Source organism: Henckelia pumila, chromosome 1, assembly GCF_033568475.1.
Source record: "Henckelia pumila isolate YLH828 chromosome 1, ASM3356847v2, whole genome shotgun sequence".
Lineage (NCBI taxonomy): Eukaryota > Viridiplantae > Streptophyta > Magnoliopsida > Lamiales > Gesneriaceae > Henckelia > Henckelia pumila.
Window position 1 is genome coordinate 167680928 of NC_133120.1, and position 21214 is coordinate 167702141.

The 21214-nt window shown below is 37.9% G+C and overlaps 1 protein-coding gene across 1 annotated transcript; it reads left to right on the top strand.

Annotated features, from left to right (window-relative positions):
• The first annotated feature begins 2583 nt into the window (after nt 1–2583).
• LOC140874421 (uncharacterized) lies at nt 2584–3831 on the top strand. Its single transcript, XM_073277707.1, has one exon. The coding sequence runs from the start codon at nt 2584–2586 to the stop codon at nt 3829–3831; it is 1248 nt and encodes a 415-aa protein (XP_073133808.1).
• The last annotated feature ends 17383 nt before the right edge of the window (nt 3832–21214 follow it).

Genomic DNA, 21214 nt, shown 5'->3' on the forward strand with positions numbered 1-21214 from the left:
TCGCAGTGTTTGTGTATCATTTTTAGGGGTATTGGTTTTGGGAATATTTGGTTCGATATGGTTGTATTAACTTAAGATTTCAGATCTCTTTATTTTGGGTTGTATAACTTAAATTTTAGATTTCGCTGTTAATTATCTGATTATGTTTGATTAGAAATTATTGCATGCTTAAATTTTAATTAGTAGATAATCATGGTGCGGGTCACTACAACCGCACTTGGGTTAAAAGAGTTAACAGTGGGAGAAAAAAGTAGAAAGATTTTTATAACCATTTCCCCCCTAAAATATGTGAATATATCATGATGATGTTTGTGATATTTAAATAAAATCATATTGATGTAATTAGATCGGATCGAATTAGTTAGTAAGATTTAACATTGTGAGACGAATCTTCAATTTGACCCGATTTATTAAAAATATTATCTTTTATGTTAAAAATATTATTTTTTTTTTCGAGACGGATCTCCAATCCGAAATTTTAAATTCTAATAGATTCGGGAATTAATAATGTATTTTGGAACATTTGATAATAAATAAATATTAATGTATTATTTGATAAAAACATAATATATTTAAAATTTATTTGTTATACAGAATAAATATTTGATATTTCTTACCTTTATTATAGGTCCCATAATACTTAGTCCTAACTCTGTCCCTGATCTCAAGGATATAGATCTATGAGACTATTATGCGAGACATATTCTAATCAAAATGGTTTTATTTCGTATTTAATTTGTTCATGGTAGGGTATTCAAATTTGTCTTTTGATCTTGTAATTTTAGCGGTATTTATCAGTTGTTTCAATTCGACTTTACAAAAATTTATTTCAATTTTAAAAATATATAATCCGATATTTGAACGGTTGTTTCGTTCGATTCAGTTTTACTAAAACGGTTCAGTCAGATTTGGATATTTATTTAAAAATTAAATCAATAAGAAAATTATATTTTACAATATGCTATATTCTGAATTCGTTACTTTTTTATAGGAGAAATTATTTTTTTGGTTCATTAACTTGTGTTACTTATCCATGTTTTGGTGTTGGTCCATTAACTTTTCGGATGTGGGTTTTGGTACGCTAATTTTTTATTTTCTGTTATTTTTGGTCCAACTGCATACGTGTCAACTTTTGATTGGTCCACGCAGGGGCGGATATAAGGGGGGCAGGCCTGGGCTACAGGAAGGGGTTTACATGAGGAGTTGAAGTATTTCCCATTATCAAGGTAATAAAATATTAATTACGAGATTAAAAAATTAAATATAACTAACAATAGATTTATTGTTCCCATTTCCCAGAATCCCAGTTTTCTCGTTTTAGTGTTAAGAACTTAAGAGATATTGTATTCAATTGTGTATTATGCTAGTTTATGTTGCTTGTTGTTTTCAATAAATTTTCAATTGTATCCTATTACTGCCTATTATGCTAATTTATGTTGCTAGTTTTCAATAAATATTTTATTTTGATGTTGGTTTCTCATTCTCTGTGTGTAATTGTGTATAGAGTATTCTTGGTTTTTTTTAGAGTTTGTGTATAGTGTATGAAAATATATTTTATGTTTTATAAATATTTTAAATCAGTAATTGATATGAGAAAATATTGTAAATTGATATGAGACTCCTCAGCCTCTTGACTCTTGAGTCTTGTCATCCCCTGTAAGTTTGAAACTTGAAGTTTAATATGGTCTACTTTGTACACAAATAATTAAGAAACTAACCTCTTTCCATGTCTTCCTGTAATCCTATTATTTTTCAAGGAGAGTAATATCAACCTGTAGATAAATTAGTAGATTATTCCTAGAAATATGAATATTTTTATGACTTTGAATTGTTATGACTATTTATTATTTTCATAATTATCAAAATTTTTGGTTGAATCTTCATTCTCCTTATAATTGTATTACTTATTTCTAGCAGTGTTTGAGATTATGTAGCTACTTGTAATTTAATTAGTTGCTTAATATGAGTTATTTTTGCAGATTGAGAATGAAAAACCATCAACCTGCTTCGAAAAGGGGAAAAACCTTAACATCTTATTTTCAAAAAGAAGTTCAATCTGAAGGTCCTTCAATTCCTAGCGTCTCCCCTTCCTTAGCTACGTCTTCTGAAGTCATAGATTCTTCTCCTTCGGTTCTTGGCACAAAACCATATGTTTCTATCGAACGTGATCCAGGAAAGAGGAAACAAATATGTGAATATCCAATAAATGAACGAGACGAGGTTCGGCGAGCTTACCTAAATGCTGGACCATATCAACCGAAACTTTTGGCATATCAACACACACTATTTGGTAAGCAAACACGTAGCTTCCAAGAACATTGGTATGATAAGTTTCACTGGTTAGAATTCTCGTCTTCAACAGATAAGGCATATTGCTTTTATTGCTTTCTTTTTCTTACCAATCCTACTCTACCAAATCTTTCATCATTGGCTACCGATGGATTTAATAGTTGGAAGAGGGTTTGTAATGGAGATAAATGTGCATTTCTCACTCATGTTGGCACCTCATCTTCATCAGATCATAATACATCTTTGAAAAAGGCAGAAGGTTTGATGAAACCATCTCAACATATTGAAAAAGTAATGATTGTTGTATCGAGTGAAGAAGTTCAAAAAAATCTTTTGCGTCTTAAAACCACTATTACAAGTGTACGAAGGCTTGCACTTCAAGGTTGTTCTTTTAGGGGTCATAATCAATCATGCAAGTCATTGAATCGAGGGAATTTTCTTGAAATATTGGATGCTTTTGGACGGCTGAATAAAGATGTTGGAGAGGTATTGAATAGTGTTGCGAGAAATAATAAATACACTTCACCAGAAGTGCAAAAAGAGGTTCTAAATATTATGGCCAATAGAGTACGCCAGAAAATTCGAGGTGAAATTGGAGATGCAAGCTTTTGTATTCTTGTTGATGAAGCACAAGATGAATCCAAACGTGAGCAAATGACTCTTATCTTGAGGTTCGTGAATAGCAGCGGGATTCTGACAGAAAGATTTTTTGCAATCAAAAGTGTTAGTGATACTACCTCACTTACTCTCAAACATGCTGTCAGTGATATTATTGTTCATTACAACCTTCAAGCTCAGAAAATGAGAGGCCAAGGTTACGATGGGGCTAGTAATATGCGGGGTGCTTGGAATGGACTACATGCTTTATTTCTAAAAGAATGTCCATATGCATATTATATACATTGTTTTGCACACCGATTACAATTAACATTGGTTTCAGCTGCTAAGGACGTCCGAGATATTTGGGATTTCTTCTCTCATTTGGACAATGTTGTTAGTATGGTGACTTATTCTCCTAAGCGCATTTGTGAGTTGAAAATTACTCAAAGAAGAGAAATTGAGCATTTGCTAGAAATTGGAGAACTTAATTCGGGACGCGGGGCTCATCAGATTGGCAACTTGCAACGAGCGGGGACAACTCGTTGGAGTTCTCATTATGACTCTGCAAAAAGTTTGATAGATATGTATGGTGTCACTTGTAAGGTTATTGAGCATTTAATGGAACATAGTCCGAACACAAGTTGTCAAGCTGAAGTTTGTGGTATATACAAAAACATAACAAGCTTTGAATTTGTCTTTGTCTTGCATTTCATGCGTAGAATTTTGTCCATAACTGATATTTTGTGTCAAGCCCTTCAGAAGAAATCTCAAGATATTTTAATTGCAATGAGATTTGTCTACACTACAAAAAGTGTTATTCAAGAATTGAGGGAAGATGGTTGGGAAGAATTTCTACAGGAAGTGATTTCATTTTGCTCAAAATATGATGTTTGCTTACCTGACTTTGATAGTTCATATAGGATTGGTCGTTCTCGTGGGTGAGAGTATCCGACAGTTGAACATCATTATCATTTTGATGTTTTCAACAAAGCAAATGATTTTATCCTGATGGAGTTAAATACAAGATTTAACGAGACATCGGTAGAACTCCTTTCTCTCAGCTCTTCGCTGGACCCTAAAAATTCATTTGAATTATTCAACATGGATGATATTTGCAAGCTTGCAGAGAAGTTCTACCCTCAGGATTTTACAAAACAATATATTTATTCCTTGAGAATTGAGTTGCAACATTATCAGAAGGATGTGATTTCTGAACCTCGATTTCAAGTATCATCTCTTTCTGAATTATGTCAGGAGTTGGTTTCAAGTAGAAGATCGGAGAATTAGGTTATGCTAACCCGACTGATTTATCTTGTGTTGACATTGCCCGTATCTACTGCTAGAGTTGAAAGAGCTTTTTCAGCAATGAAACATGTCAAAACTGTAATTCGTAACAAGATGGAGGATGATTTTCTTGCTGATTGTATGATCATTTACATCGAGCGAGAATTTGCAATGAATATAGATATAGATTCTATTATTGACGAATATTATGCTATTAAACATCGTCGGGCACCGCTTAAATAGGTGAATTTGATTTATTATTTTTTTTACATGTTCTATGAATTTTATTTGTGCATTGACTTTTCATAACTTTTAGCCACCCCTTGATTAATTCCTGGCTACGCCCTTGGGTTCACGTCATCATTTTGGACCAATCAGAAAATTACACGTATGAAGTTGGACAAAAAATCACAGAAAATGAAAAGTTAGCTTACCAAAACCCACATCGGAAAATTTAATGGACCAAAACCAAAACATGAAAAAGTTAATGGACCAAAAAAATCATTTTTCCTTTTTTTTATATAACACGTATAAACATGAAATCTAAATGAATTAAACAAATAGTAATCAACTAAAACTTAACAAAATGATAATTAATTCATTATATAAAATGTATAACCGAAAAAAATATAAATATAATTAATAATATAATTAAAATTTGGTTTTCATCCCGTTGATATCTTCGGCTTTATCATTTGGTTCGAATACTTTGTTTTATTTGACCTTCAAAACATTGATTGGCCACCACCTATATTATTAGTTCTTTTATGGGCTATATCTACACGAGCAATTGACTAAAATTTTAGTTATAAAATAAAGTTCTTATATTGTTTGCTATTACATGTCTTTTTTCATGTGTATTAGGAAGAGCTGCCAAAGCTCAATATCATCATGTCTGCAAGGATCTAGATAATAACTGCATCATAAATTTTTTCGGGTTTCCTAAACCCAAAAAATCAATTACTCGACATATGTTCTCAATTTAACCCAAAAAATCAATTACTCAATATATGTTCTCAATTTAATTTCACCGAAGAAGCTTTTTTTTTTTTTTTTTCCTTATTGCATTCAGGGAATGAGATGGGTCTGTTGAAACTATTATTTTTGTCGTCTAAGCTCTTGCTTACTAGTAAGACCTTATTAAAACATGTAATCACTTCTTTTTTGTGCTAATTTGGATTAAAGTTCACAATGCTACGGAGACTTAGGATTTTATTTTCATGTTATATATTCTATGTCAAAATGTTAGTTCACACAAATTTTTCTAACCAATTACTTTATGCCATGGAGAGAATGAATATATCAGAGAAATAAATCTATATTTTCATGCCAAACTAATTATATTTTTGTCGGTTACACATGTTACTCAACATTTTCTGCTTTGCAGCAAGATTGTGATGAACCAGTAAAATTACATTGTTCAAGTTCATGTAACATATCTCCTACCATCCCAAAGACATGCTCCCCCATCACCGTTCACTCCCGACCAACCTCTATTGGAGCATATATATTACCTTCAAGATTTTGGCACCTTGTGACAACCTAGTCAAGCGTACTCGACAATTCGATAAATAAAGATATCGGGAATGCAATCTTGCTATAAGGCCCTATTCTACGACATTGGACGTGCAATCTCGCAGTAAGATCTTATTTTACGATATCAGACATGCAATCTAGCAATGAAACCAAATCTACAACTTGACACTTTATAAGCCCGATCAGTTCGGCACGATATAATTTCATGCCACTCGTGGGTTATCTCAAATGCCCGACCAGTTTGGCATTGAGTAAGCCCACGCCAAACGTGACCACCCCAAAATCCCGATCCGTTCGGCACCTTGTAAATCCATGTAATTCGTGGTTATCACGTAAATCCACAACTTGTGGTTGTCTCAAAAGCCCGACCAGCTCAGCTCCTTGTAAATCCACGCAATTCATGGTTATCACGTAAATCTATTACTCGTGGTTATCTCAAAAGCCCGACCATCTCGGCACCTTGTAATTCCACGCAACGTAAAACACAACTCGTGGTTGTCTCAAAAGCCCGACCAACTCGGCATTACGTAAATCCACACCTCGTGGTTGTCTCAAAAGCCCGACCAGCTCGGCACTACATAAATCCACAGCTCATGGTTGTCTCAAAAGCCCGACCAACTCGGTACTATGTAAATCCACAGCTTGTTGTTGTCTCAAAAGCCCGACCAACTCGGTACTACGTAAATCCACAACTCGTGGTTGTCTCAAAAGCCTGACCAGCTCGACACTACATAAATCCACAACTCGTGATTGTCTCAAAAACCCGACCAGCTCGACACCTTGTAAATCCACGCAATTCGTGGTTGTCATGTAAATCCATGTCACTCTTGGTCACCCTAAAAGCCCGACATCGTGAACGCTCAAAGAAAATTGCAATCAACCAGAATATTGTCTTACATGCTCTAAAATATAAATTCAACCACTTCAAAGTTCCTCCTCATTTCATTCGTCGTCACTTCTATCTGGGAGGTAATATTGATGATATGATAAAAAAATCATATCATATCTTTATTTATATTTTAGAGATATATTATAATATTGCATGGATATGCATGAATCTAGTTGTCTTATGTATTAAAAATTCTATATGGACCGAGACTCTATTTCCTATAAATAAGGGATCTCTAACCCTTATTACGGTATGTTTTTTTTTACATGTTTTTACCTGCTTTTACACGTTTTTTACACGTATTTTACATGCTTTCTATCCCTTACAATTTTCATACCTTTTCTAATATTGAATCCTATACTGACTTGAGCATTGGAGTGGTTTCGCCTCCGGGCAAGTCATCTCATATATTTTCTTTGATACACAGAAATATTTTGAGATCATTGGACTCGGTTTATTGAAAAAATTAGTTTGTTGATTATTGGTTCGAGAAAATTTATTTATGCGAAATTTTTGAACGCATCAATAAGGATATCCGCTAAAATTCTTGTGTTTTCTTAATTCAATCGACCAAATCCAACACCTTATCAAAACTTAACAATAATAAACCGGACACAATAACATTCCATATTGATTGAATATAGATTTGTATTTTGTGAAAACATTTAATCCTAAAAATCTAACAATCAATATAGATGTCATTGATAAATTAAATTTTGTTGATTTATTTAGATCAAATAAACTATGATAGCACAACTCACTTAATCTATTTTTACTCACGTACTAACAATTTAAGTTATGGATCAATGAATCCATTGATTGTAATAGAAACACATAAATAAAATTAATTTGTCAGATTAATCGATATTGAAATATATAGATCATCAATACTTGAAACAAAATAAGAATACCAACTTAAGCGCATTACCTCATAGTTATAAAATTGAAATAGAGAAAATATTATCCCTTGAATAAGAAGAACCCTGGACAAACATAGTTGACCTCCATGTAATAAAAATCTAAAAATAAAAACTAGAGTTATGGAAAGGAGATAAAAATATTGCCGCTCTCTCTTGTGCAACACATTCAAGAGTGAGAAGATGGTTTTCAAACGAAAAGCCAAAAAAACTAGAATAAAACCTAACCCTATTAGAAAATGGTAGGAGAAAATTCATTTATTGGTCCTATATGTTTGACTCTTTGCGATTTTGGTCCCCAATGTTATTATAACGTCCCAATTTCTCTATCAAAGCGTTACTCAAACATACATACTTGAAGATAAAAATTTGAAGAAAAATAAACTTTGCGGAAGCATCATCTCCTTTATTAAATAAACGTATTAAAAATTCACAATAATATAATAAACATTTAAAAGGTTTTGCCAAACATGGTCATCTACTTAAAATTCAAAATTTGTTTTCCCATCAAAACATAAAATTGTTTTTCACAAAACTCATTCATAAGTCTCGCACTTATGCATTGCCTGCTGGACCGAACCTCGGCTCCTCTTCTTGCCCGCCCAAATATTCGCCAATGAATGCATCAACCTCATCGTTACCTGCTGTGGGGACCTCGGGTTGCTAATCTCGATTTTTAAGGACAATTAATGAATAAGCATCATTAATTAAACAAGTGAGGAAAAAGATCAAACAATTTTTTCAAAAAAAAAATTAGGGGTGCGCTCGAGCTGCACTTTTCGGCCGCTCGAGCGCCACCTAAGGCCCAACTCTCGGGTTGGGCTGGTTGGGGCTGCGCTCGAGCTGCAATAAAATGCAGTTCGAGCGTTGCCCTGGGCAGAAAATGCTGCTCAATACTGATATGTAAAATTCTCTCTAAAACATGATATTTCAAGTCTAAAACATGCATTGATATACAAATCAAGTTCTAAACAAGTTTACAAGCATTACATACATCAAACATGAAGTCTACAATACATCATAAGAACTCAACTACACAAAGTTCAACAGAATTTATTCAAACTACAACCCAAGTTCTTGTCATCTAACAACTTGATAAAGATCTAAAGTTCAACAAATCTGCTACAACTTGAGTCACCACGTGCTAAAAGTCTCTCTCGAGCTACCCTCGTTGTCTCTCGCTAGCTCCTGTCCCTTTTGTTGTCATGTACACATACAAAACAAGAAAATAGCCGGATACTCTGGTGAGAATATAATTCTCAGTATAATCGACATAAACATGCGTTAACAATAGCATCTCAAATCAAGTTAGAACGGAAATAGAACGCATAAAAGAAACTGATCCTTATTCTCTAGATTTTGTATCCGATCTCGGTCTCAAGATTCGTTTGTTCATTTCGATTCTTGGAATCAAGATTCGTAACCGATATTGATCTGGATATATCCGAGCTTTAGGGATCGTAACCGACTCAACATCAAAGGTAAATAACAAAATTCAAAGATCCATTTACCTGAGATGGATTCACAATTCAAGTTCTAAACAAAGAACATATATTTAAACAAGTATGTGGTTTTTGCGGGATAACTCAAGAATCATAGTTCTCGAGTTTCAAATCCCTTAACAATCGATGTCATCTTATACCTTTTCTTTTCTTGGTTCTTGAGTGCTTCAAATCTGAACAATCAATCTCAAATAACTCATGTCAAAAGCTGCTCAAGTTCTTCAATCTACAAAGCTACAACTTCACAAACCTTAGCCAATTGAATCCCGGTTCGAAGCTGGAAGATCTAGTTCAATATCCCTTGGTTTCAAGTCTGAAAACATAGCAAAATAATCTAATAACATCAGCAATAACTCACTTCAAACTCAGCTCAATCACAAGACATCAAAACAGCTTCAAATCTTAAACCGGCGGCGTAACGACTGAAAATCGGTAACCGAAACTAAAATCTAACAACACTATCATTCATATCTCCCTCAAATGCAACTCATACCAGCAAGAATACATCAATATATCAGCTCGATCAATAGGCATAAGCTTCGAATAAAGCTGGAAAAATAATATCAATTCCAAACAACATCCATTCTTCGATCCAGTTTCAATACAACAATGCATACTATCTCTAAAACACATATATTGTGACGCCTAGAATTTCTTAATTTAATTTTCATGCCTAAATTAGTCTTTGATATTTATTATTTTAATTATTTTAAATTTTTTGTGTTTAACTGGCTAAATATTATATTCTTCCGCACATTGGAATTTATTATTTTTAACTTTTTGTGAAAATTAGCATTTTTAATTCCCGGACTAGTAAAATCAAATTTAATATTTTAAATTAAGATTTTTTAAAGCTTTTATTTTATTTAGTACGATTTAATTGTAGTCCCAATTGCTAAGTAGTGATTTAGTACTTTTTAAAGGTGTGTTTCACAATTTCCTGAATTTCTAACATTCACTCCCATTTTCTAGGGTTTACCTATACTTATCCACTTGAGCTCCAAGATTCAACCCTAGCCACAAAACTCAAACAAATCATGCCTAAACACACACACACACACACACACACACACACACACACTCACACGACGCGATTGAAACAGGGGAAGAAATCCATTTCTTCTTCTTCTTCTTTGATCCGCTAGCTTCTTCATTTAAGCTTCCAATCCTCATTTCTTCTTTGGGAAATCGTTCCATATCAAGCTAGTAGTGATTGTTGAGCTCGATTTTCCCATTTTCCTCTTCTTCCAGCTCGATCGGCCATAGCTCTTTGGAGCTCTTGTTCTTCGATTTTTGAAGTTTTAGGCAAGGATATGGATTCATTCCCTTCCCCTTAGATTTATTATGTAGTGTTCTTGGTTTATAGATGCATTTCTAATTTTTTTTAGATTTTATAGCATATGCCATGTTTGGTTTTCGTCCCTTTTTTGGAAAGAAAAATTTTCTTGCGCAACTCGTACTTTTAACTTGATGATTATTGATGCTATGTTTATAGTGACCCTTACCCGGATCACCTACTAAACAGAACTTAGGCATGAAATTAACTTAATTAAACAGATATCAGAATAAAACTGCGGAAACCATAAACATTATACAATCCCAAGTAAAGGAATCTGTAATTTATCCAATAATATACAACCAAATCGAATAGCTGTATAAACCCAAACAACAGTAATAAAACCTAGACGAAGCTCCAGCTGGCCAACCACTGACTAGCCCCTCCTGGATCCACCCTCCTTGTCCAATCGCAAACCTGCCCCATGGAATAGGGTGTCCAGAAAATACAGAGTACGAGACGTGAGCATAAAACGCTCAGTGCGAGAGTATGAGTATACATGCATGCAAAGTGAACTCCCTATAGACTCGAGGTCAAGGATCAGATAACAGAGACAGACCGGGCCCTGGTATGTAGCACGCTGTGCCGTCGCTTCAGGAGGTGGCTCCCATACCGAGATAATCGTGGATACGCCGGACCCAAATCGATGGAAGTCCATCCACTAACAGGTTAGGGTACAACCCTACTAACAGACATCTCGAAAGAGATACAGCAAGATGCAAATGAATGCAGCATAATATCATGGCATATAAATCATGCAGTCACATAATACATGCATACTCAGTCAGGATATCTCGAACAGTACTTCCGTACCTCAAAACAGTGAAAGCTCTACCAACTCTAGGTCCACGCCTATAGTCTGCTCTACACTGCCAAATGATACTACTATCATTAAAGTGCTCTAAAAGCCTTAACTAAGCTATTGCATATTCCTAAATATTTATAGGGAGCAAAGCTATACCTTCGTCTGTCGTTAGCCCTTTGATGTCGATGCCTCCAGAACTTGGGCACGACTCCGCTACAACTACCGAACGCCTCTCCGACCTCCGGACCAAGCCTAAGAAGACTAGAACAGCTCCAAAAGGACTAGAAGGGAAAGGAGAACTCGGAATTGGCAAATGAAAGTGAAGCCTCGGCCTTCTATTTATAGACAACGATCGGAACTTCCGATCCTTGATCGGAACGTCCGAACCTCGATCGGAACCTCCGATCCTGCCATCGGAGCTTCCGAAGATCCTGATCTGCCACGTGTCAAATATCACTTGTTGACTCCGGATAGGGGTGATCGGAGCTTCCGGTCCTGATCGGAGCTTCCGATCCAACCACACGTCATGCCTGACGTAATAACATCGGTGCCTCCGATCGCTCATCGGAGCTTCCGATCCTGTTCGGAGCTTCCGATCGTGCCTTCGGAGCTTCCGATCCGTCCGATACCTAATTGAATTAATTAGCATTAATCCTTTAATTACTCAATTAGGGCACGGGCTACTACATTCTCCCCCACTTAAGATATTTCGTCCTCGAAATCAGATCTTAAGTACCGAATGCAAATACAGAAATCAGAAACATTCTTTATTCAAATCAAACGTTTACAGAGTTTGCAACTGAATACAGCTTAAAGAATGAAATCAAAACAACTCAGGATGGTCTTTACGCATCCTGTCCTCAAGCTCCCAAGTAGCTTCCTCAGTGTCTCGGCGCTGCCACTGAACTAAAACCAAAGGAATGACTTTGTTCCGTAAAACCTTATCCTTATAATCCAGGATACGAAGAGGTTTCTCAACATAAGTCAAATCCTTGTCTACCTGAACCTCAGATCGCTGCAGAATATGAGATTCATCCGCCACATACCGTCGCAACAGAGATACGTGGAACACGTCGTGAATGCTGGATAGATGCGGTGGCAATGCTAGTCGATAAGCCAAATCGCCAATACTCTCCAAGATCTCAAACGGACCAATAAATCTGGGAGACAACTTGCCCTTAAGGCCAAATCTGAGAATCTTGCGGAAAGGTGACACTCTCAGAAACAATTTCTCCCCGACCTCGAACTGCAAAGGCCTACGCTTGATATTAGCATAACTGGCCTGACGATCCTGTGCAGTCTTAATCCGTTTCTTGATCTGATCAACAATGTCTATCGCCTGCTGGATAAACTCCGGTCCTTCAGCCTGTCTCTCCCCCACTTCTTCCCAGAAGAGTGGAGTACGACAACGTCGCCCATACAACGCTTCAAAAGGTGCCATCCCAATACTAGTGTGATAGCTGTTGTTGTAAGCGAACTTGATCAACGGCAAATGATCCTGCCAGGCTGAACCAAAATCCATGACGCACGCTCTAAGCATATCTTCTAACGTACGGATAGTGCGCTCTGACTGACCATCAGTCTCCGGATGATAGGCTGTACTCAAACTGAGAGTAGTACCCATCGCACGCTGAACACTCCCCCAGAACCTAGAAGTAAACCTGGGGTCCCGATCGCTGACAATGCTCACAGGCACTCCATGAAGTCGGACGATCTCCTGAATGTACATCCGTGCCATGCGATCCACAGAGTACTCTCGGCTATAGGCAATGAAATGCGCTGACTTGGTGAGTCGGTCCACCACAACCCAGATAGCATCACAGTTCCTTGGAAATACCGGCAAATGGGTCACAAAGTCCATTGTGATAAACTCTCATTTCCATTCAGGAATAGGCAGACTGTGAAGCAATCCTCCAGGTCGTCGGTGCTCTGCCTTGACCTGTTGACACACCAAACATCTCGAAACAAACTGATAAACACTGCGTTTCATTCCCTTCCACCAGAAACGAGTACGTAGATCCTTGTACATCTTGTTGCTCCCAGGATGAATACTCAACTTAGTGCGTTGTGCCTGAGATAAAATCTCCTCTCGCAACTCTTCATCCTGTGGAATCACAAGCCTACCAAACAAACACAGAAAGCCATCTGACTGATAATGAAATCCAGACGAGCTACCCTCGTTAGCTAGACGAGCTAAACGCTGGGTCTTCGAATCAGACATCTGAGCATCTCGGATCCGCGAGTACAAGGCTGGCTCAGATAATATCGCAAACATCTGGATACTCTGCATACCTTTCTTATGCTTGAAGGTATAACCTGAAGTACAACAGTCACTGATCGCACTAGACATCGAACAAGTCTGAAGTGCGGATAATCGCACCTTGCGACTCAAAGCATCAGCGGTGAGATTAGCAGCTCCCGAATGGTACTTAATCTCGCAATCATAGTCCTTAAGCAAGTCCATCCAACGTCTCTGCCTCATGTTCAACTCCGCCTGAGTGAACAAATACTTGAGACTCTTATGGTCGGTGAAGATCTCAAATTTCTCGCCATACAGATAATGACGCCAGATCTTCAAAGCGAACACAATGGCTGCTAACTCCAAATCATGGACTGGGTAGTTGTCCTCGTGAAGCTTCAGCTGTCTAGAAGCGTATGCGATCACATGCCCATTCTGAGTCAGGACACAACCTAACCCCTGAAGAGAAGCATCCGTGTAAACTACATACCCTCCAGATCCTGACGGTAATGCTAACACCGGCGCAGAAGTCAACCGCCGTCGAAGCTCACGGAAATTCTCCTCACACTCGGAGGACCACTCAAAATCCACACCCTTGCGGGTAAGCTGCGTCAACGGTCGAGCTAACTGAGAGAAGTTCAAAATGAAGCGACGATAATACCCTGCTAGACCCAGAAAACTACGGATCTCAGCAACTGTCGTCGGACGCGACCAATTAAGTACCGCTTCAATCTTGCTTGGATCAACAGAAATCCCCTCCCTGGATATGATATGGACAAGAAAGACCACTCTATCCATCCAGAACTCACACTTACTCAGCTTAGCGTACAACTGCTCATCTCGAAGAGTCTGCAGTACCAACCGCAAGTGAGAAACATGCTCTTCCATATTACGTGAATACACCAAGATGTCGTCAATGAAGACCACGACAAACTTGTCCAAATAATCCCTGAAGACACGGTTCATCAGATCCATGAATATAGCCGGCGCATTAGTCAAACCAAATGGCATCACTAGGAACTCGTAATGCCCATAGCGAGTACGGAATGCAGTTTTGGCTACGTCCTGATCACGGACTCTCAACTGATGATACCCAGATCTTAAGTCAATCTTGGAGTAAATTGATGTGCCCTGCAGCTGGTCAAACAAGTCATCAACACGAGGCAACGGATACTTGTTCTTCACAGTCACTCGATTCAGCTGCCGATAGTCAATGCACAGCCGCATCGACCCATCCTTCTTCTTCACGAAGAGAACAGGAGCTCCCCAAGGAGATACACTAGGACGAATATATCCCTTGTCCAAAAGATCCTGTAGCTGATTCTTCAACTCATGCATCTCTGACGGAGCCAGACGATACGGTGTTCTAGAAATAGGCGAAGTACCCGGCATCAACTCTATGCCAAACTCGACTTCCCTAGCAGGAGGAAAACCCGGAATCTCATCAGGAAATACATCTGGAAATTCATCCACAACAGGAATGCTCTCTATCCCAATACTCTCAGCGGACAAATCAACTGCATAGATAAGGTAGCCTTTCCCGCCAGACTCTAGAGCTCGACAGGCTCTCAAAGCTGATACCAAAGGCATCGGGGGTCGCGCTCCCTCACCATAGAAAAACCAGCTCTCACTCCCCTCCGGATGAAAGCGTACTAATCTCTGATAGCAGTCCACTGAAGCTCGATAGGTAGTCAGCACATCTATTCCCAGAATGCAATCAAAGTCGTCCATCGCCAGGACCATGAGATTCGCTAACAGAACGTTCCCTTTGAACTCTAAAGGGCAACCCATCACTAGACGCTTAGCCAAAGCAGATTGGCCCGTCGGAGTAGAAACAGACATCACTACGTCTAGTGCAATGCATGGTAACTTATGCCTCTTAACAAAACGTGCAGAAATGAAGGAATGAGACGCACCAGTGTCAATAAGTACAAGAGCAGGTATACCATAAAGCATAAATGTACCTGCGATGACTTTCTCATTCTCCTCCACAGCCTGATCATGTCTCAGGGCAAACACCTGGCCAGAAGCTCGTGGCCTCAAATGAGAACTCCCAGCAGACTGTCCCTGCGACCTCTGCTGAACGGTGGCCTGAGAACCCGATCCTGAACCAGAACCGGAACCACCTCCCCCAGACATTGGACAATCTCTTCGGATATGACCAGTCTCTCCACAACGGAAACAAGCTCCAGAAGCTCTACGGCACTTGTCGGATGGATGGTTCTTCCCACAGTGATCACACTTGTCCTTCTTACCATAACGAACAATACCTCCAGAACCAGAGGAAGAAGAAGATCCAGACTTCTTGAAAGTTTGGGCACGGGGACCCAAAGAACTAGCAGGCCTTGACTGAGGGAAAGACCTGTTCCGCCGAATGCTGTCCTCTGCCTGATGACAACGGCTCACCAAACCATCGTAGGACATGTCGTCGCCAACCGCCACAAGGTCATGGATCTCAGGGTTAAGGCCCTGAAGAAACAGATTATACTTCATCTCTGAGCTATCAGCAATCTCGGGGCAATAGGATAGCAGATCAAAGAACCTCTGCTGATACTCATCAATAGACATGGCTCCCTGTCGCAGACTCAGTAGCTCGCCTGCCTTCGACTGACGGAGTGCAGGAGGAAAATACCGCTTTTGGAAAGCTGTGCGGAACTCGGCCCAGGTGGCCACTCCTCTCGCCGCAACAAAAGGTGTAGAAGTAAACCTCCACCACCTGCGCGCACGCCCATCCAGAAGATAGCCAAGGGTCTCCACCTTCTGCTCATCGGTGCATTGGAAAGTCTGAAAAGTCGTCTCCATGCGGTCTAACCAGTTCTCCGCATCCTCCGGAGACTCACCTCCAACTAAGGGCTTGGGACCCATAGCTAAGAATCGACGCACAGTAAAACGCTCGTCGTCATGGTGACGATGACGCCGTTCTCGACGAGGCTCCCGGTCGGCATCACCCCAACGCCCACCAACACTGCCATGAGAACTCTGGTCGTCACGATTTGACATCTACAAAAATACCTCAAGATGAGACTAAATCCCAAGAATTCTTTTGCATGCTCTGATACCATAAATGTAGTGACCCTTACCCGGATCACCTACTAAACAGAACTTAGGCATGCAATTAACTTAATTAAACAGATATCAGAATAAAACTGCGAAAACCATAAACATTATACAATCCCAAGTAAAGGAATCTGTAATTTATCCAATAATATACAACCAAATCGAATAGCTGTATAAACCCAAACAACAGTAATAAAACCTAGACGAAGCTCCAGCTGGCCAACCACTGACTAGCCCCTCCTGGATCCACCCTCCTTGTCCAATCGCAAACCTGCCCCATGGAATAGGGTGTCCAGAAAATACAGAGTACGAGACGTGAGCATAAAACGCTCAGTGCGAGAGTATGAGTATACATGCATGCAAAGTGAACTCCCTATAGACTCGAGGTCAAGGATCAGATAACAGAGACAGACCGGGCCCTGGTATGTAGCACGCTGTGCCGTCGCTTCAGGAGGTGGCTCCCATACCGAGATAATCGTGGATACGCCGGACCCAAATCGATGGAAGTCCATCCATTAACAGGATAGGATACAACCCTACTAACAGACATCTCGAAAGAGATACAGCAAGATGCAAATGAATGCAGCATAATATCATGGCGTATAAATCATGCAGTCACATAATACATGCATACTCAGTCAGGATATCTCGAACATTACTTCCGTACCTCAAAACAGTGAAAGCTCTACCAACTCTAGGTCACATAATACATGCATATTCTAGGATGTTGGGAATATGTTGGTCCAAGCGAGAATCAATTCGGTTAAGTTTGGGGTGAGTTTTAGATTTTAAAAGGTTAAGGTGCATAATTTTGTTGAACACAAAGGGGGGTGCTGCCCGGAAATCGTCCTTTTGAAAAATGATCTCTTAGGATATAAATTCCGAGGATGACTTTTCTACTTAGTTCTAAGTGTCGTGGAGTCGTGGTTTCAAGCGGAATACTTTTTGGTTAAGAAACGAGCAAGTTATAAATTTTACGGGCTAACCGCTTAAGTTAGTCGTAAGTGTAAATTATGGGTTGAATCTTCCATCCTTTGGTTTAGTTCCTTAATCACCATCACGATCATCCATGTGTGAGTAATATGCATGATTATTTAGTAATATTTACATTTACATCATATTTACATATGCATGTTATGTTCATATTCAAGTATGAAAGGAAAATATTTTTAGGAACAAAGTGAGATGATTGTGAGTATAGAAAGTACGGGTTTGGACGAGTTACGAGACGTTCTGTAACGCCCAGAAATTCGTCACGTAATTCCGCATGCATAATTAGAGGATTTTAATAATTTTAAAATAAAGTGAAAATGTGTTAAATTGTTTTATGAGTTATTATGTGAATTATGTGATTTATTGACATGTTTTAAATATTGTTTCGGCATTTAAATCGGTATGATGTGATTTATGAATTTATTTGAGAAAATTTATTTTATGATCGCTTAGGCGGGACCGTAGACGGACGAGATGTTTGTTTTCACCCAAAATATTTTATGAGATTTTTAGGAGCCTTAAAATATTATTTTAAGGTATAATTTGAAGAAAATTATGGTATTTAGATATATATTTATTTATGTGTTAGTTTTTACCAAAAATAAGTTATTTTAATGACTTTTATTAAGCTTTAAAAGTTCCATTAATTATAATTTCGGGATTTAAGGTTAAATATCAGATTTATATTGTATTTAAGAGTTTTAAAATTCTATATGTTTAGAGTATATATTTATCCTAATTAATTATTAGTTATATTATGTTAAATTATCTCCTAAAACCCTACTCTATTCACGTTTCTTTCTACCTAACCGCCTCCACCTTCTTCCTTCTCCTCTCCCACGTTTTTTTACAGCAGAATCACTAGCCTCCATAGCCGATTCTTCAATGTTTTTAAATTAGTTTGAAGATTCGTTCGTCCAGGAAAGCCGTACGCGCGATTTAGACGTCGTTTCTTGCAAAAATTCATCAAGGCACGTCTCGAATCCATTCTTGAACACCATTTAAATCATATTACACAGTTCTTTTTAAACATGAATGATCAGATTATGTATGCGTTTGTGGTTTTGAATGAAATTCTTCACATGATCATGCATGGTTCATGTTTTTAGGTGCATAACCCATGTTTCTTCATATATTCTGATCTAAGGCTGTTTGAGGGGCTGACCACATTGGTTGAGGGCTGATTTAGGGTCCTTAGGGTCATGATTGTATGGTGGTTCATGTGGCTTAATCGCTGGTTTAGGCTGGGTGCACTATAGAAAACAGATTTGGCGCAGGTTGAGCAGTTTCAGAAAAATGGCTCGTTCATGGTCCATAGGGTGAGTTAGGGTCTAGTTCTGGTGGGGTTAGAACCGCCAGACCTTGGGAAAGGTATTCCAGGTGGTGATCCGGCAGGTGGTGGCCGGAGCTGGGCGGCCAAACGGCCTGAAGTGTCGAGTCGCGTTCTGCGCATACAGCAGCAGAGGGGTTCTGTTGTTTTGGTTTGTTCTCCTTCTACAGAGCTTGGTTGTATGTCAAATTTGTTGTGTTAGAACTGCCTGGATGTTAGCTAAGTATGGGCAGTAGTTTCACGGCCAAAGGTGGCCTGAGCAGGCGGCACGATCAGTTTTTTTGAAGCCGCTCAGGGCTGCCGTGAGTTGGGCTTTGGGAGAGGAAGGCTAGGGTTGCGTCTTGTGTTTTGGCGGGCCGGGCTTGGTTTTTCGGGTCCGGGTCGGGTCTATATTATAATGGGTCAAGTTAGTTGAACTCGGGTATTTTTATTTTAAATTAAATAAGAGATTAAGTTAATAATAAATGAGTTTGGGCTCGAGTTAATTAATTAATTAGACTAGTTTAATTTTAATTATGGGCTTAATTAATTAATGAAGTGAGCCCACTAACTTATCATGGGCCGTGTGATCCATGAGAATTATTGGGCCAAGATGTGTCGGGTTTAGTAATTTAATGGTCTAATTTATAGGTTAATGAACTAGTTAATAATTTATTTGATTAATTTTAAGTAATTTAATGGATTTAATTAATGTTTTAGTGAGATTATTAGTTTTACATGGATCTAGGAGTCCATGAGAATTAATGGACCAGGTCATGTTGGGCTAATTACTTATTGTGTCAGTCTAGGAATTTATAGGTTTAAGTTAAGTGGTCAGCAGCTCAAACAAGTCCTTGGAAAATTAAAAGGTCCATAAATATATATTTAATTCATGCATGCATTTTTATTAGATATATAAGTATGATTTTTAAGAAAATAAATAAAATATATATTTACGGGCGAATTTTCATGAAATAAAGAAATAAATGAGATTTTTTTTAGTTCATGCATCATGTAAGATTTATTATGATAAGTTTAAATGTATGTTAAGAAAAATATATTTTTATGGAAGTTGAAGTGAAGGTGGAAAGTGATGTAGTTGGAGGCCGGGATACCTGGGCCCGGTGACCTTCCTAATGATGTATAAGTATGATGAGCTTATGGATCCAGCTGAGAGGGCTGCTGAAGTGGCAGCACAGAGGTGGAAACCCCACTGCCGCGTACGTTGGTTTATAGATTGATCAATCTCTTAGTATGATGCCACCGACATGGATACGACCTGTTATCATGATAAGTTATTTTATGAGATTTATTAAGTATGATGATATATGTTTAGCATTATGATAAATCAGTATAATTACTTTATTTCCTGTTTATATGCATATAATTTTAAGATCATGCACGTATATTTATATTTACGTATTTTATATGATGTGTGCTTGTGTGTGGTTTCATTTTGTTATGTAAGAATAGAACGTGCTGAGCCTCTAGGCTCACTAGATTTAAATGGTGCAGGTGAACAAAATGTCAATAAGGATAATGTGTTCCCGACTGACGGCGAGGGCGTATGAGTATCCAGACGACTAGAACCCGTGACCATCGCTCAATTATGATACTTATGTTGAGATTTAAAATACTTATTTCCGCACACGTTTCATTATTTTTAGATTTTTGAGAGTATGCTTGGATTTTAGATTTAATTATTTATTTATTTTTAGTTTGCATGGATTTTTGTGTAGGAAGTATTAATTAGGAATTTTATTATGAAATTTTTATGAAATATTATTTAGTAATTAATTTTAAGTATTTAATTGAATGTGTATACTTTTATTGTATTTATTGTGTTTATGTATTTTAAATTAAGTAAAGTTATTTTTAAGTATGATATATATATGTATGGTCATATATATATTTATATTCATTATTTTATTATCAGAGAGTTTTAAAAAAAAATTCAGTAGTAGTTTTAGGACGTTTCACGTTCTGACTTCCCTTACCAAATTTATGGGTTTGAAAGAGTTGGGAGAAATCCTGGTTTTCTTTACCAAGTATGAGTTTGGAAGAGTTGGAAAAAATCCTGGCTTCCCTTACAAGTACGGACAAGATGAGTTGGGTGTTATCCTTACTTCCTTGCGGCATAGTGCACTGCAGCCATGATCATGATCAAAATCACAGAGTCACTGAAACATCTAGACCTTCTTAAAACTTAAATGCGGAATTTTTTTTTAAATAATAACAATACATATACGCCCATACATATATGTAATTCAAAATAAAAGATAAATAATATCAGCATGAAATAAAAATAAGTTTTGCATGCTCCAAAAACACCAAGTGCGGAAATACTAAAGTAAAAGTATAATTTTCTTAAAAATCAATAACATAATAAAATATATCTGAAATAATCCTAAGTCATGCAACGGTCACGGGGCCACTGTTCCGTGAGCTCATACGTCCT

Bases quoted from the DNA above. Each gene is read 5' to 3' on its own strand.
- LOC140874421 (XM_073277707.1), top strand. From the start codon at position 2,584: ATGATTGTTGTATCGAGTGAAGAAGTTCAAAAAAATCTTTTGCGTCTT.